The following is an 18,978-nucleotide window of genomic DNA, read 5'->3' as shown; positions in this document are numbered from 1 at the left end:
TCGTAACAAACTTGGCATGAAAAATCAGAAATAACATGCAAATAGGCAAACCATGAGCATGTAAAATACTTCACCTATTCAGATAATTTTCGGTAAAAAATAGGAAATAAAATTTGGAAATAGATAATAGAATAAGCAAAGCTTTTGTAGTGTGGAGTTATTTGAATAACTTCAATGCAATACTATAGTCATATCATGATAGAATGTTAATACGAGATAATACATTTTAGTATAAGTCAATTAATACCAATTGATGAAATTAGTTAATTTTTTAGGATATGGAGAATTAAAAAGTTGACATCATATGGGATATTTTTGGCACCCAATGTGTTTCTTCAACGGCACGCAGTTGTAATTATTTAGGAAAACAATGCAAGAAAGAATGTTCAAAAGAACAGAGAAATGGAAATTGAGTAAAACCAGATTTAAAATTGCTTGGTATTTTTAACATTTATTATACCCAAGGTAAAATACCTTCTACATCTATATCTCCTCCAGAGATTTTTATTTAATAAGGTTAAAACCTTATGGCAACTTGTTCTGGTAAAATACTTATAAGCTCTGTATTACTAAATCTTGGTATTTCTGCCTAGCTCCCACTGACGAGACCTCAATAAAGGTCGAAACCAGTCTGGGTAGCGGCCCCTTGCCTTTAATACAAAACATTATGCATCCCCTTCTTGGAGATGTGTTTTGGCATTAAGGGTAAATATTAAGATTAGTGATCAGAGCTTATGCCACCTTTACCACGAGTTGCCTTGGTCTTGCACTACCTGTAGGATCAGCTAGACTTGCATCACTTGCAGGCGCAAACTTGACTTATTTGTCTGTTTGCTTACTTGGGAAATGGAGTAAAACCAGGTCTAAAATTGCTTGGTATTTTTAACATTTATTCTACCCAAGGTAAAATACCTTCTACATGTACCATTGAAAACTTAATTGAAATTAAAATAAAACATTGTAAAGACATTAAATGAATGAATGCATTTATCTTCTTACCTTGGGGTGTAAATCCAGCTTGCTGTTGCACCCCCCAATTTCCTTGATAACTACCTGGCATCATACCATTGGCTACAGGAGCACCTCCAGGTGGTGCAGTACTGGTAACACCTGTGGCTGCCACACCTACAGTTGAAGGTGGTGTTGGACCTGTTGGCACTACTGTCGAAGTTCCCCAGCCTGAAGATCCACTCACTCCCATACTTGATCCACTCCATTGATTATCGGTTCCTTGAGTAGTAAATGTCCTACGTCCCCTAGACAATTCCCTTGGTTCTGCCTTCTTACATTCCACCTATTAGAAAATAACATGCAAAATGTTACATTCTGCCATCAAGAAAGCTAGTAAATTTAGAATATAACAAAAAAAAAGTCTAATTTCTGAAACAGAAAGTACATAATTAAATTTATTCTAACATGCTCAGTGTATTTTACAGCAGATGTGAGATTTAAAAATTAATGAAAATTTTAACTAAGCATTTTATAACAGTAACCCAAAAAATTAAAAAAAAATAAAAATAAATATTCAAGAAAGCTTCATATAGACAATACCACAATTTCCTCCTCCTCAATTAAGTATTTAATAAGCAACTTGGAAGAGAAGGGTATAACAATAGCTCTTTTGAAGTGAATTTCTTTTTTTTTTTTTTTTTTTTTTAAATCAGCTCTAGTTGGATGAAGGCTTTTGTTTCAAAAACATCAGCTTGGCAGGACAAACATCCAAACAGGATTTATACCTGTTATTCCAAGTAATCAACTTCCTTTCAAATGGTAGAAGAGGGGTTCATGCTTATTCACTTCACACACACACACACACGCTGATAAATGCTACCAAAACGCTGATAAATGGCCACCCAACATGGACAATATGCAAGCCATTTTTAAAAGTAACAATGTCTTAGTATAGCTTAAGACAAATGAATGGCTAGGTGATTTGAAAAGCACCATTTCATGTTTTGTGTTGAACGAATCAAGTTGTCTTCACACACATTACTCAGCCAACTCACTGGATTTAGCAAAAAAAAAAAAAAAAAAAAGTTATGCAAACTATATACAGTCTTTGAGAACCAGGAAACATCTGATTTTTTAATACATCATATATGTAGCCCTCTTGAGCCCACTGGAGGAAATAATGAGCCAATCAACAGTGAATATTAAGAAAAAAAAAGGATGCAAACAATTTAAAGCTCTATTTTCTAACAGCATTTGTAACATAAAAGTAGAAAACACTGAATAATCTGTTTATTAGACATCTCTTAAAAGGGTCCCCACCCCTTCACAGCTCAAACTATTGCAAGAGAATATATATTTACTATGCAGAAAAGAAAGTGATTTCTGTAGTCACTGTCTTTTTTTACATATAACTTAAAAGTGCAATTTATTCAAATGTGCTGTAGTGATTTTTTTTTCTACAAATCATATATAAGCTTTAGGTTTTCATGGTGAGCATAAGGAATTGAATTTTCTTTTACATGAGTAATAAATATTTCACAAATACTACTTTAAAAAAGATCATATCAAGCTAAGTATAAAAAAAAAAAAAAAAAAACTTCACACTTACTCATATTTGGAGTTTGTAATGTTTAAAATATGTAATGTTTAAAAAGGAAATTATTATGGAAAAAAGTAACAGTCATAACCAGCACTATCATGGAATATACTACAGATAACCTTTTGTCTAACTTGATTATTGAATGGTCAAAATATTTTTATTGCAGCCATAAATATAAAATTTCATTAAATCCAGAATGCCAGAAAGGAATTATTTCACATTATTTGCTAATATATATATATATATATAAATTATCAACTAGTCATGAGTACTGGTTGATAAAAACTAATCTCAGATTCAAGGAAAAAAACCTGTTACACTACAAGCATACATTAAGCATGGTATATACTGTTTATTCAAAATGTTTATAGTTTGAAACTGTTTGGAAACAGATTTGATTGTCAAATTTGTTTTTGTGAATTTTTTTTTTCACATTAACCCTAAATGCGAGGATTAAAAAAAAAATAAAAACTATAATAATGTGTGGTCAGATATTATTAGGGGGAGAGAGAAGTAATTGTAGTAATGTTTAATGAAAAGCTGAGGTGGTTGTCATTGGAGAAAACAGTAGGAAGGGTATTCTAAAGAACAGATATATGGAATGAAAAATAAGAAAATAAGTTCATCAGTGCAGAGCTGAATTATATGCATGCTAAATAGCATCTGTTCATGTTTTAACATTTAAGAGAAAAGTAGAGGAATGAAGCCAGTTCAGTGAAAGAGCAATGTTGTCAATATTTGTTTTCATGATCCCTCCCCCATATTAGCTCTACACAACAGGTCAACTTATATGAAGAACAAACCATTTAGGAGACATGAGGGATCAAAAACCCAATAATAATTTTGCATGTGGACAATCAAGCATTCTAAGAAGAGACTTGATTGTATCCAGAGAGATTTTAGATGCACTACCCAAAATGTAAGAACAATATTCTAAGGTCAGGCAGATTTGTGATTTACAGTGTTAGGATTTTTGCAGAGAAAAAAAGCAGAATTGAAAGCAGAATTGGAGGCTGAATTTAGAATATAACAGAAAATATAGTCAAATTTATTCTAATATGTTAGTGGATTTTACAGATGTGAAACTGAAAAATTTATGAAGATTTACACTAGGCTTTTTATAATAGTACCCCCCCCTCCAAAAAAAAAAATAGACTCAAGAAAGATTCATACAGACAATTCAATTTCCTTAATTAAATAGGTAATTAAGCAACTGGTTACAGGCTACTGACAAGGTGCCCAGAGAAAAGCTTTTCAAAACATTACAATTATATGGGGTGAATGGACCATTATACAGAGCAATCCATAGTCTATATTTAAATTGTCAGTCAGCAGTCAGAAAGAATTGAATTGAAGGAAATACAAGATGGTTTGATGCAAAATCAGAGGGTAAGACAAGGATGCACATTATAACTACTCTTATCATCTATTTGGATCACATTATGGAAGAAAGTGGCATTAGGCCTGATATTAGAATCCGAGATGTCAAACTTAGCTCTTTGCTTCGTGCAGATGTTATACTCCTAAACAATTCTAGTGCAAGTCTCCAGGATTCTCTAACCAAATTGAATAACAGCTGTAAGAAATTTGGCATGAAAATCAGCAATAAAAAGACCAAAAACTATGAAAATAGGCAGGAACATTGAAAACTTCAGCTGCGTTCGGAATGGAGATCCTCCAGAAGAAGTAAAATATTTCAACTATTTAGGCACAGTTTTTAGTGAAGATGGCACATTAAATATGAAAACAGACAACAGAATAAGCAGCCAGCTGTATAAATTGATATAGAACAAGAGAGCAATTATCCAAATCAACCTAGCAGTATACGTTCAAACCAGTTTTAAGTTATGGATCTGAGAGTTGGGATAGAAATAAACCACTTGATCGAAAACTAGAGACCACAGACATGAGGATTCTCAGAAAAATTAGGGGAATGAATGGATGGCATCAATGGTAAAATCATATTAAAAATAATGATACTAGAAAAGAACTTCATGAAAAGAATATGTCGGCAAGTACTGAACTTAGGCTGGCATCCCACAAGCTTCTGTTTTAAGCCCTATTTCTCATCTAAATGAACAATATTCATCCTCACATCATAAATTATATAAAAATAGCACACTATGCAGATGATATAGCAATCTGGCACAAGCAGTAATCCTCAATAATCTGAAAAAGTCCTAAAAAATCAATACAAGGCATAGAAAGATGGGCAAAGGAACTTAAATTACAGATAAACCTAGAAAAAAAAAAACTGAATATCTTCTCCACTGATAGAAAAACTAGACATAATAATAATCCCCAAATCAAATATATAATACCAAAATAGAAAAAAGTCTCCAAAATACTTAGGCCTAACTCTAGATACTGAACTGTGATTTACAACTCATATTATAAATATATCTAATAAAGCTCTTAAAAAGCTTAATATCATTTAAAAGGCTTTGTGGAACAAAGTGGGGTGCAAAACCGAAGACACTTAAAACTACATATATAGCACTCATGATCCACTATAGAATATGCCTCATCCATCTGGGCTCCAGCTTCTACTAGCTCAAAAAAAAAAAAATTGACAGAGTACAATCAAAAGCAGCAAAAATTATTATAGGTGCAATCTCACCCACAAATAATTTAAAAGCTCAACAAGAGTGTGGAGTTCATATGATGAGTTTCTTCTGTCTAGAAGACAGAAGAAACTCGCCGCAGTTAAATTCACTAAACAGAATGAGGAGCCAATTATGGGATCACATCTCCCTCAGGACTTTCGATGCCTGGACAGGGAAAATCTAGACTAAAGAGATCATCTACTTTACAGTATGATCATGAAATTAGAAAACAGATCAACTTAGAGCACTTGTCGATCTGTTTTCGAAATATGCAAAGAGCCATTCTTTCCCACTATACTACCAAAAAACACAATCATAAACTTAAATCTCCTAGAACCTTGTTCAAAAAAGGATCTGCAGCATGAAAATAAAAGAAAAGGACTTGACACTATACATCTCTTAAATAAACTAAACCACGTCATCACCTACACTGATGGATCATCTGATGAAGCACTTAATCAAGGAGGAGTAGGGTTTTAATAATTCTGTCTGGAGGCAAGGAAATGCAAATCAAATCCACAGGTGTCAAAATAGCATCAAACTTCATTTGTAAATTAACAGCCATACAAGCAGCTCTAAAGTTCTATCTCTCTAATCCAGTAATAAACATTATAGACAGAATAACCATCTTCAGTGACTCAAAATCTGCACTTGAAGCATTAAAAAATGGAAAAAAACAAAACCCGTGCAAGAAATTCATGAACATCTAACAAATTTAAATTTGAAAAAACTCTACACTGTAAATATTGAAGAGAGCAGGCAGACTAGCCAAAGAAGCAAGATACTCACCTCAAAAATTATACCAGCTACCACTAACTGATGCTGTCTGTCGCAAAAGTAAATTGTTAAAACAAACTATCAAGAAGCATGAAATGAGCGAAATTAATGAAAGTAGAGAAATAACCACAATCATCACCAGACTAAGGACAGAACAATTTAAATGCATGAAAATTCAGCCAGACAGTACTAGAAGTTATGAAATAATCAAGAACTGTCCAACTCGAAGTAACACCTGCCCATATCTATTCTTGTCCAGCAATTGCTGCTACTCTACAGAAAATTGACAATAACTCTATAGAAAAGCTCTACTCCAAAGTTAAACAGATTACCAAAGCAGTTCTACAGGTTCATGGTCATATCTATCAACAGACTCGCCAACGTGTCAGCAGAGCTAATCTAAGATGATATGGCCACTTAAATAGAATGGGTGAGAAAAGGTTAGCAAAATGGTATTTGATGCCAAGAAAGAGACTTTCCTGGTCTTCTTAAGCTTGGTCTTCCCAGAGGAAGACCAAGGTCTAGGTGGATTGGTTCAGTCAGAACTGCGTTAGAATAAAGAAATGCTAGATACAATATTGGAGCCCTTACAGCTAATAGACTAAATTGGAGAAAAATTGTGGATAGGAGATTAATAATAATGTAAACTTAATCATATAGTGATAGTAACCTGAACACCCCTTTGGGGTATATATATCAGGAAATTGATGATATCCCGGGTGATTATAAAATAACATCAAGTGTTCAGAGCCCTCTAGTGAGTAATGTATTGGACGAAACACACCAATATTCGGTAGACTATACAGTGGAACATGGGGAAATTTTGGCACTGTTTACTGAGTAAAATGCATTCATTTGCATTATCGCGTTTCTTGTGAGCGATCATGCAATAAAAGGAAAGTCTGTGAGATTTCTTATCATTCGTAGACAAACTGCTTTTAGATGCCTCTTACCTTACTTGAGCGTGCTTTGTTAGTCAAACTCTATTACCAGCGGAACAATAATGCCAGTGCTTGTCTCTTCGTGATTTTCGCCGTATGAAAAATTTACGAAAATGACCAATTAGCGTAACAAATTTACGAAAACTGATTCGGCAATTTGAAACTACTGGAACTTTAGCAGTGCAAGTAGGCAGAGGATGCAAACCAATCAATCACCAACAAGTTGAACAAGTTGCAACTGCTATTGTGGAACAGGAGATGACGAATGTGCAGGGTACCAGCAGAGCACGAGCAATATCCCGTCAAACGGATATCGCATACACAACGGTGTGGAAAATCCTACATCAGATGTTGAAGTTTTACCCCTATAAAATTAGTCATGTTCAAGAATTGCACCCTGGTGATGCGACCACACTTATCTTTGAGATTCTTAGCACGAATGGAAGTGGATGATGCATGGCTGCGGCAGATTTTATGGAGTGACAAAGCGCACTTTTATTTGAACGGCAATATTAACACCCGCAACTGTCGCATTTGGGCTGCAACTAATCTGCACGTGTATCTGCAGATGCCTATCCACTCGCCCAAAGTCACAGTGTGGTGCGGATTTACGGCATCTTTTATCATCGGTCCATACTTTTACGAGGAAAATCGCCAAAACGGACCAGTGACCTGTTCTGTCGATGCTAACAGGTATGCCAATATGCTACAGAACTTTGTGGTTCTACAACTGCAGCAAAAAGGATGTCTCGATTCGACAATCTTCATGCAGGATGGTGCACCACCCCACATCGGACTTCAGGTACAGCATGTTTTGTGACAACATTTCTCTGACAGAAGAATCATTAGTCGTGCATTTCCCACGCCATGGCCACCAAGATCGCCTGATCTCAATCCTTGTGACTTTTGGCTGTGGGGATTTCTTAAAAGCATTGTATATCAAGGACATGTACCCGATGTTCCAACTTTGAAAGATCAAATAATGTCACACGTGAGACTAATCAATTCTGATATGTTGCGAGCCACTGTGGAAAATGTCTTGCACCGTATGCAGTTCCTGGGTCAGAATGGTGGTCATATTGAACCTCATTTGTAATTAACGTCATGAAATTGATGTGCGCTGTCTCTCATTTGCCATTTAGTCATTCATTATTCACACCTACTAAAATTAATTTGGCAGTGCCAAAATTTCCCCAGTTGGCAACTTTTGGTACTTTTTTTCCCCGTTAAATCGTATCCCCATGTTCCATTGCGTACATCTACCGAATATTGGTGTGTTTTGTCCGATACATACTCACCAGAGGGCTCTGAACACTTGACATTATTTTATAATCACCAGATCTGTACTGCTTTCAGAACTCATTTGAAGCTGGTTGCCCTTCTCCTCTAAGGATCCACTCCCTCCCCTTTCTGTTCCAGGTGTTTAAAAGGTTCCTTATTCTTGCAAATTATCTTGTTATGGCCAAAATTGGGAAATCTGCCAACATAACACAAGAAACACTTGCTGCCATAAGTATGGTGAGTCTGGTCTGGCTGACTACTTTGAATACCTTACAAAGAATCAGAAAAACTACCATGCTTCATTGCAACAAATATACGGAAGACTTTTCTTAGAATCAGCTGCAGATTTGTTAAAAGCCTAACATTAATAAATATGGCTGTGTTTAACTTTCCAAAAGTTGGGAAACTTTAATTCTTAAGCCTCCTGCCCAACAGCTAAAAGCTAGGGGCACCCCTCATAGAACTTGAGCATAATTTTTTCCCACTTATTGTTTTGGGTGTTTGTGTATTTATACAATTTTGAAAGTGTATCCCTGATGATGCATGTGATGGAAATTAAATATAGGATCCAATAAACTTGTATTTTATTGTACGTCTATGCTGTATTTACTCCATTAAACCTAATGAGAAACAAGATTTTTTTCAACTTAATGTGGTAATTTATATCATACATTAATTCTAATATCTTTTTTCATAGCAAAAGAAGTCTCCAAAGTCTGAAGTTTAATGCTTAATTACTCATTGCCTCTCTAAAAAGCTTATTTTATTTTGGCTTTTAAGATGACAGACAATAAATAACATAGGTATTGTCAAAACTATTGAGCCTTTGTATGATTAGATGATTATTTTTTATTGGTTTTAAATTAAACATTGTACTTCTCTAAATATAACCAAGTGTGAAGTTTACTTCCATAACATACGACTCTATGGAAAGAAAGACATGTTTTAATACAAGAATTGCAGTAAAGACTTAGACTTATTTCGAAATTTAAAAAATATAATAAATAAATAAATAAAATTTGAATTATTTGAAATTCTGAACTTGATTGTTTCCAATTTTAGAAATAAAATTGGACATAAAACATTTAAAGCAAGAGATCCACAAAGTAAAGGTCTACATTAGAAGTTTCAAAATGGTATTTCAACAAATGCCAGGAGTAATTTTCACTAAACAATAACAGAAAAATATAAATTAAGGAAAGAAAAAAAATTATTTTGAAAGAACTAAAAACAATGACTGCAAACAAAATAGCGAACTATGCAAAAAGATAGCCAAAGAGGTCTTGCACATGCTATGAGATATATTCTTTAGAAAACTTAAATAGAAGTTTCACTTTGAAGAAATTATAGATGAAGGAGCTTGCTCTTAAGTATTTTCAAATTTATAAAGTCAAATATATAAATCTTATCCTTATGTTATCAATAGCTTTAACAAGGACACAGTTCTTTTATGACTTACATAAAAGTAAAATAGCTAAAATCTTGCAATTCATATAATCTATGACAGTGTGGAATTTCATGATCAGCTTACCATTAGAAATACCAAATATGTTTAGTATTGCTAATGTACAACAGAATTAAATTAAACCAATTTCAACATTTTCAGTTGACATCAGTGAAATCCATCTTAGATAAAGAAAATATAAGCTATCATTTTAAAAATATGCAAAGAAACTGAGTTTATTCTGGTGATTCTTTTATTTTTGTAGTCAATGTGTTTATGTTCCTATTGAACAACAATGGGCAACTGGCCATTATCAACTTTCCTACATTTTAAAACAACTAAATTATCTTTCAAGAGCAATTTATTTCTTTCAGAAATTTGTACTAATTTAGTGATAACTGATTACAGGTTAGCAAAGTATTTTTAGAAGATAAGTCATTTGTGTATTTTGAATAATATAATCCCTCTAAAAGTGAACTACAGTATTACTACAAGAAAGTGCAAATACTTAAATATGAAATGTCAATATTGCCATCTCACTTAGATAAGGTGACTAGACTAGAGCATAACTGCAGAATGGACAATACATTTGAACAGACACTGCTGTCAAACATACTTTTAAGACTAAAAGTTGAAGATCTGCAAATAACATGTTATAACATCTTATTTAAAATAAGAACTCACTATGAAAGATATACAGGAAAATTGTCTGGTTTTAAATCAGGTGTAAGGCAAGGTTCTATGCCATTCATTTCTGTTATTTAAATATTATATGGATCATGTTGAGGAAAATGACAATTATCCTGTTTAAGCTGATGCTAACACTTAGTTTTTTAATGTATGGATAATGCCATCAATTATGGAGTTTAATGGAATAAATATAGCACATATAATTAAACAACACGTTTAATCACTTCTATATGCCATCTCAGTCACTGAGACATTGTCAGGGAAACAATATTAAAATTGCAAATACACACACAAATTTGCATAAACAATAAGTGGAAATGATTAGACTGAAAGCCTGAAGTCTCTTATGAGAGTTGCCTTCTATGGGTGCTGTTGGCTACCTTCCTGCCCAACACAAGCTAGACTTAGCTGTGTTAGGTGGTAGGGCTAAGAATTAAAGTTTCCCAAATCATGTCTTGGATTAAAGATGGGATGCTAAAAACAGTCTTTCAAATTTTTATTTTTTTGTGGTGAAGCATAGTAGTCCCCCCCCCCCCATTTGATTCTGTGCAAGGTATCTAAGGCATGGTGAACAAGTCCTGAATGACCACATTTATGGCAACAGATTTCTTTATGTTCTTCTAGGCAGATTTTAACATATCTCCCAGTTTGACAATAATAAGATAAGTTGCAAGAACAAGGAACTCTAAATACCTGCAACTGATGGAGAGGGTAGAGGATCCTTAGGAGAATGGATGAAGTAGCCAGCTTTAGATCAGGTTCGAATGCTGTGAGGAGGAGATTGTACTTTTTTAGATGGAAAAGCACTACTATGCTTCGCCACAAAAAATACAAATTTGAATTATTATTATTATTTTTTAGAATCAGTAGCAGAATTAAAAAAACCACCGTAATCTTAATAAATATGATTGTATTAAATTTCTCAAGATTTGGGAAACGACTTCTGGGGCCTCTCATTCAACACAGCTAAAGGCTAGCCAACAGTATGCATACAGGGCAACCCCTTCATAGGACTTTAGGCTTTTAGTCTAATCAATTCAAGTTATAGTTTGTGCAAATTTGTGTGTGTTTGCTATTTTAATATTATTTCCTTGACAATGTCCAAGTGACCAAGATGAAATATAGGAGCGATTAAGTTTAATTATTTACATATGCTGTATTTATTCCATTGAATTCCATGAGTTCAAATTGGTATGTAACACTAAATAGTTGATTGGATAATGTTATCTCTCTAAATAAATCATCCTTTATAACCGTCAAAGACTACACCAATTAAATAATTACTAACAAATATGGAATGAAATTCAGGGGAAAAAAAAATCAAACTAGGCAGGAAAATGTATAATCAATAAATCAATATATGCCAATACAGAACATGCAAAAAAAAAAAACCAACTTGAGACTTATCAAAAAGGAAGAAATTAGACCTTCGACATTGTTAGTATTTTAGGAAGTAGATGATTTCAGTCTCTGGTATGAGACCATCATCCTGGCTTACTGGATATCTGAAATAGCTTGAAAAAGTTATGTTCTAGAGCACGGTTTCTAGATTATCTAATCTGTGATGCCAGTACTAATGTACTACAGGTTTACAGCCTTTTGGTGGACAGGAGTCACATAAAAATTTCAAGAATATGTAAGCAAAGCTAATCTGAGATGGTATGGTTACTTCAACAAACTGGCAATTAAAGCAAGCAATAATGGCTGAAAAGGATTCAGAAGAAAACTGATATCGAGAGAGATCAAAGAAGTCAGGAATGCTTTAGAAGGCAGAACAAAGAGCTGGCTACATTGGAGAGATGATTAAAAAAAAAAAAAAAACTAGTAATGAAATGGTGCTTGCATAGACTTGTGGAAATGGTATTTCATCCCAAGTGCTAGGCTACCTGAAGAAAGACCACTCTAAGTGATTTTAATTAAATGACTGGAGGAAAAATTTTCTAAGCCTTTCTTCAACTGGTTCCTGAGTTAGTCTGTCTCTGGAATGGGCAAGTGGGGTTTTTTCTCCCAGAAACTCAGGTTTTTCATCACTTATAACTCAAGAAATCGAACGTAGAACTCACTATTTCAAACAGTAATATATAATGTTAGATGACGGTGGCAACTGTATGCCATACTCTCCTCCCCAAACGTCAATGATTAGCCTTAGGCCAGCTATTCTCTGATTGGCTAAGAGTGGAACCCAGCTGCCTACTAGTCTTTTCAAAAGTTAGGGCTAAAGCTCAACCTATCTCCTTTAGAGGATAAAATGTGTTAGTATATTCTCATTCTCTCTCTCTCTCTCTCTCTCTCTATATATATATATATATCTACTCTATACTATAAAATGATAAGCTGAAATTGGCAATGGATGCAGGCTGTAATGTTTTTGTCAAGTTTTTTGAAATGTTTTGAAACTCTGAGGCTACCCCGAGTGTAGAGTCTTCAAAATTCGAGTCATTGGAATTCAAGGATAACCGGCCTACCAGTCCGGATCATTGGGGGGGGGGGGGGGGGGGGGGGGGGCAGGCGTAGTCCCCCTAGTGTGTGTGTGTGTGTGTGTGTGTGCGTGTGTGTGTGTGTGTATTAGTACTGAAATCTTAAAACTGTTGGCTTATTATATCCTACATCTCTCATCCCTTGAGGTTACATAATAAGAAATGTTGATTCTTAATCTTCAGTGGTATTTTATACAAGATACGAACTGCTGATTGTCTTTCCTAACAGTCTGAATGCCTTTTAGCTTCACAGCAATTGCACTTATGTTATATTACTTATTTCTTATAAAAAACCAAACTGAATCCTTGAGGATTCTGCAAGCAAATTAAAAAATTTCCTTCAAGTCCACCCAGCATACTAACATGTTATAAGTTTGTGTGCAAGATCATCATCATAAAAGAAATGATGCTAAGAATCACTCCACTTGCAATGGTTACTATTAAGTAAAAACTTTATTAAAAGGAGAAAGCTAAAAAAAAAAAAAAAAAAAAAAAAAAAAAAAAAAAAAAAAAAAAGCTAAGATATTTCAGCATTAGTTGAAAAGAATGAAGATAAAGAGAACAATAAGCAGTCAAAGAGGAAACTGGCATAGTAACAAAAACTAGTTACAAATGAATATAAAATGAAAGACAGCTTTCTTAGAAAGTTTTTGTCTAGCATGATTACACAGTTTGGGTTCAGAAAAACTGGCAGTTTTTCTGAACCTTTCTAAGGCTAATGCCCAAATGTGCGATGTGAACAATATTAGCATTTGCATTTCTCAAATTTCCAGAATAGTGTTTATGAATTATATTTATTCTTGTGTACAGCAGAAGCAAGAAATGACCATTTCATATATTACTTCTCATGGAAATTTGGAAACAAAGAATTTCCTTTTTGTGCAATTCATTCTGATGTGACATTCTTATTTTTCTCATCTCGGTACTTAGAGGAAAAGTAAATATCAGTCATTTAACTTGCTTTCTTTCATGACTGTGAAACAAACTTCAGATGATGCATCAGTCCTGATGACTGAAACAAAACTGAAGACACTTCTCTAATTCACTACCATTAAAGAAGCTAGTGTCTTTTGACAACAGCAGATGTCCTTGTTACTACCAACTTATTTGCTGCAGTTTAAAGTAAAACAATTCAGACCTTAGGCAAGTTAAAATAAACGAGCACCTTAAATCAATTAACTTCAACAGACTTTTAATGGAAGTAATGATGCAACTAGCAACAGCTATTATTTACATATTATTTCTAAGAAAACTATTAACTAAAGTGGAATTAATATAGGAAAAGGTTAATTCCATCAAGAAAATACTTCTCTGAGCAATTTCTGTTATAATTAACCATAGCAGACAAATGTAAAATTATTTCATGTAAAAATATTTACATGATGAAATGGTTTTTCATATTTACTTAAGATAAAGTATTTTGGAGGAATTTTGCAACAGTACCAGCAGGTTCACCCAAAGTGGTAATATTTAGAAAAAAACAAAACAAAAAAAGCAAGTACTTGTACTCCAGATTGAATGTACAATTAGCTATACCAAAATTCTAAAAAAATTGTAAGTTATTATATTCCTTATAATATGCATGCAATATTATAAGTAATATTAATTTGCATTGTTTGTATGGATTTATACAAATCATAACTATATATTCGTAAAGAATGTGTCCCAATAGCTGAATAATGATGTGAAGAGATGTACATACCAAACATAAATTGAAATTAAAACAAACTAAAATACCACACCACACCTCCACTGTTAAGTACCTAATTACAAGAAACGATGTGATGACTAAGAATGTACAGGGGTCGTCAACCTTCATTTGCTGATCTATCCTCAATGAGTTTAGAAAAGTCAGCCACATAATCAGAAAAATACATTCATTCCAACATGTCCATTATTCAACTTCAAAGTTCATGGTTAATAAAATTCAATGATGATTGATTTCTCCTAAATCCTTTTTGAAAGCAGCACACTGTCAGTAATAGATGTTATGCAAAAACTGATATGAGCAGCCACTGTAATTGATGACCCCTGTTTCTAATTTATCTTATTAGAACTGTAAAATAATATATATCGATATTTTAAAACACAACACAAACATATTCATGTGGAAAATAGTTTCTATTTAAAAAATAATCACAATAACCTGATCCTGAAAAATAAGATAAAGTTAAGGAAAATAAAGCAAAATCTGAACTGGAATTTCAGTGTATAGGGAATCACAATTATTGGGAACATAAATGATCTCAATATAGGTAACAAGTAAATCCTCATTTTATTAAAAGATCAAAAGTTTTGTAATTATCATTTCATAGTTCCTTTACAGCAAAACAAACCTCTCTAAACATCCACTTTGTATTAGACTAGTATTGCATTACACACACATTAAATAAAAATAGAAAATAAAGCTTTTGACTTCCCACAGAATGCACAAATATTGAGTACATCAAATGATACCTAGGTATTTGGATAATAATGAGTCTTCTGACTTCACTGAGAGACACACCATTAAAATAATAATTAACTGAGAAGTACTAGGAATTCATCATTAAAAATTATGGAACAACTACCGTATTATTTTGATTTGCATTAAACCTTCAGTTTAATGCAAATCAAAATAATCACTCGGCATTTCGACCTTCACATTAAGATCATCTGGAGTATACAAAGAAATACAAATACAAAGAAACAAGCTACATTGCAATCTACATGATATGCTCAAGTTACATTAATTTGGTCAACAGGTAAAGCTATTGGCCTGACCCCTGATATAAAAACGTTTTTATACCAGGTTTTAACGGTTGACCAAATTAATGTAACTTTAGTATACCATATAGATTGTAATGTAGCTTATTTCTTTGTATATATACGTGTATACTCCAGATGATGATCTTAATGTGAAGTCGAAACATCAAGTGATTATTTTGGTTTACAGTAAACTGATGTTTTACTATAACATGGTAGTTGTTTCTATAATTTTTAATAATGAATGATGATCACCATGTAACCATGAAGGAAAGGGTAAGTACTAGGAACTTCTTTACTTATGAAACAGTAAAAATAGAAAACTGACCTACTTTTAGGTTTCATAAATTCCTATTTCATGAAAGGCAGTAAAAAGCTATGCCATGAGATAGTTTATGGGAATAAAAATTTTCTGCATCCATCTGAGAGTGAATAATTTAGTCCTGTCTGAAAAAGGCCCAATAAAATTTTAGCAATCACAAATGGTATTCAAAAACCCACATCTCTTTCTCAGGCAAATGGTGTGATTTACATATTTTGTGATATATCACAAGGTTTGAAATTTTCACCACAGCAGAATGGATGTTAATGAATTTAATGGCAGACTTTTACAGGTGTAATACCATTACTGTTTAGTTACTGAAGTGACTTGAAAGAATCCAGATTAATCCTTAGCTTACTATGATACTAAACATACTATAGGTTACCAACATTACATGGGTAGAAATGAGGGTGAGGGGAGGCAATGTAATTGAATGATTTATAAGGGCACAGATACACCAGCTACCTCAAAATTTAGTAACAATCAGATATCACAAGAATAGTGACTACTATCTTCACTTAACTTAAGCAGTTTTCATTATGATGAAAGTTGTATAGCATCTTAAGATGGTTAATTTTCAAAATACAATATTAATGTTGATATAAAAGTTTCACCTAAAAAAAACAGATTGAGTATATTAGTTTCAAGTTAGAAGTAAAGAAAAAAACAGCATGTGTATTTGCCACTTTAACTAAACCTTGTACAGCAGAGAAGTTAAGATTTCACTTATCATTTACTACATGCTGCTTTACACAACAAAATTGAATTTTTTTAAATAAAAGTTTCAGAAGAAGCAGGAGAGTATTTTCCCCACTTCTTTTCATGTTATTCCCACCCAAAAGGTTGTAAAACCAATACTATATCAGCAGTGTGGGTGCATTTCTTTTTTTCCATACGTTGAACTTAAAATTTACCTAAATTCCACAAGATTCTGAACCCATTCCACGTGCCTCTCTGTATTGAAACTGCAGTGACATCTTTTAGAAGAAAAAGCTCAAGTTCATTTCTCAGAACATGAACCCTCAATGTTTCCCCCCCCCCCACACACACACCCATAGAAAAATCTGTAAACATATTACACATTACTACTGCATATTTGGACAAAAAGTCACAAAATGGGATGCTCTGCTTCCATGGATAGACTGTGGTACTTTTGAAGCACTTCAGGTTTTTAATATGTAGGATAGTGGTCTCACACAGAGCAAATAAATTATCAACCACCTAGACTCACAATACTCATACTATGCCAGAATTCAAACCCACAGCCAGCTGGATGAAGAGTGGATATTCTATTCAGTAAGCCAGCTTGGTTGGCCAAGTGGATTTCAAGCTAAAAATTGTGAGTTCAAATTTTTTTCCTTAAGAGTGTTTTTTCATACTGAAAAGCATACAAACCCCACAGAAAATACACAATTGGTAAACAATGCATTTACCTCATGGCAATAATCTCAATCAACTCCTACCTCCCAACTTAGTAGTGAATAATTACCCCTTCCCCTGTCCTAAGAAAGTACAATGGTATTTATTCCAATATAAGCAAATCCTGTCTCCTTTCTCACAGGGCATAGCAACATAAGTTCCTGTAGTTCAGCTGGTAATGAAAATGCACTTTTGATGGAAAGGCCTACACACAAATCTAGCTTAGGATGTGAAAACAAGTGCTTTTCAACAGAGGGGAAGTTAGTCAATCTCACAAAAGTGAGAATTTTTCCACCCAAAAAGCTGGGATTTTTTCAGTCCACAAGACAAACTGGCCAAAGCATATAACTGCTATATCATAAAACAAAGTAAGATAGTAGGCCATAATAACAGAGCAATGTATTTCACGATATATTTCCTTGACAGAGTTTCTATGCCTGCCATTAAGCAAGAAGCACAGTGCTGCACACAATATTTCTATACATTGTTTATTGCCTTATATGAAAAGTTAATATCCTAAACAGAGTTCCCTTCTTCCTTTTACAACTATGGCTATTTGGAGTATTATGCATTAATTGCATGTTTCTTCCAGCTGGGTTGTTCTGTGAGATGAAAAACACCTCCACCTCTGTATGAACCTTTATATTCCCAAAGTTGCATGCTACTATGCTAATCTATTCCCACTGGGAAGTACTGAAATTCGTGTCTTCACAGTAAAGAACAGATATTTAAACAGCTTAGTCATTAATATAAACAATAAACACAAAAGAAACTAAAAACTTAAAGCACCTTTCGTCAGGACATAGCTGGAAACTGTTTAATGTGTTCCATCCAAGAAAGAATGAACTTACAGTGTATGGATTAAGTTAAATGAACATGTTCAATGGAAAGGTAATGTAGACTAACTTTGCTCCCTATTATACTCATCATCAAATTGATGAGTATAATAGGGAGCAAAACCTGACATGTACCCTCAAGGGTATGTCTCCATATATGGTAGTACTATCATATCCTAACAGGATATGATAGTACTACATAAAAATTTACATCATTACTAACTTCCTATCTACAATTTTCCTCCAAATCAATCTTGTTACCTGTCAAGACTCCAACATTACCAGATCTTATATTTCTATCTTATAAGGCATTTTTTTATCATATCAATCGACCAATATCTCAGTCTTCTGAGTCATTTTCCTGCCAACCTGGAAGAGAACACTTGTTTTGCTAATCTTTCTTCTCCCATTCTGTTTAAGTCAACATACCACCTGAGACTAGCTCTGCTAACACATTCCTGGATGCTAACAATGTCAAGTTCTTTCCTAATATCCTAGTTTTTAATATGATATTGCCATTGATGCCATCTGTTCACACCCCCTAATCTTTCACGGGACCCTCATATCTGCAGTCTCCAGTCTTTGGTCAACTGTTTTACTTCTTTTTTTACCAAGCACTCAGATCCATAAGTTAAAATTGGTTTGAACACTGTCTTGTATATATACAGCTAATTTAGTATTTTGATTAATTTCTCTCATATTGCATATAAATTTATTCCAACTATAAGTCTTCCAACCATACCAGCTTTGTTGATTCTGTTGTTTATTTCCATATTTAATTTACCATTTTGATTAAAAATTGTGCCTAAGTAGCTGAAATTTTTACTTGTTCTATAGGTTCTCCATTCACAATGTAGTTGATATTTTCATTGTCTATGTCTGGTTATTG

General features: G+C 33.5%; 1 protein-coding gene across 3 annotated transcripts in view; it reads right to left on the bottom strand.

The window, feature by feature from the left end:
- LOC150099999 (heterogeneous nuclear ribonucleoprotein 27C-like) overlaps positions 1-18,978 on the bottom strand; it is a 208,040-nt gene that overhangs the window by 76,815 nt on the left and 112,247 nt on the right. For all 3 annotated transcript variants that reach the window (XM_090402360.1, XM_090402362.1, XM_090402361.1), the window contains one exon: positions 1,000-1,294. In XM_090402360.1, coding sequence (XP_090258486.1) covers positions 1,000-1,294 — 295 coding nt within the window. The remainder of the gene's footprint in view (positions 1-999; positions 1,295-18,978) is intronic.

This window comes from Typopeltis vanoorti, chromosome 13 (genome assembly GCF_054136105.1).
Source record: "Typopeltis vanoorti isolate ZY-2024b chromosome 13, IOZ_Tvanoo_1.0, whole genome shotgun sequence".
Classification (NCBI taxonomy): domain Eukaryota; kingdom Metazoa; phylum Arthropoda; class Arachnida; order Uropygi; family Thelyphonidae; genus Typopeltis; species Typopeltis vanoorti.
This window is presented reverse-complemented; position numbering and strand designations above follow the sequence as displayed.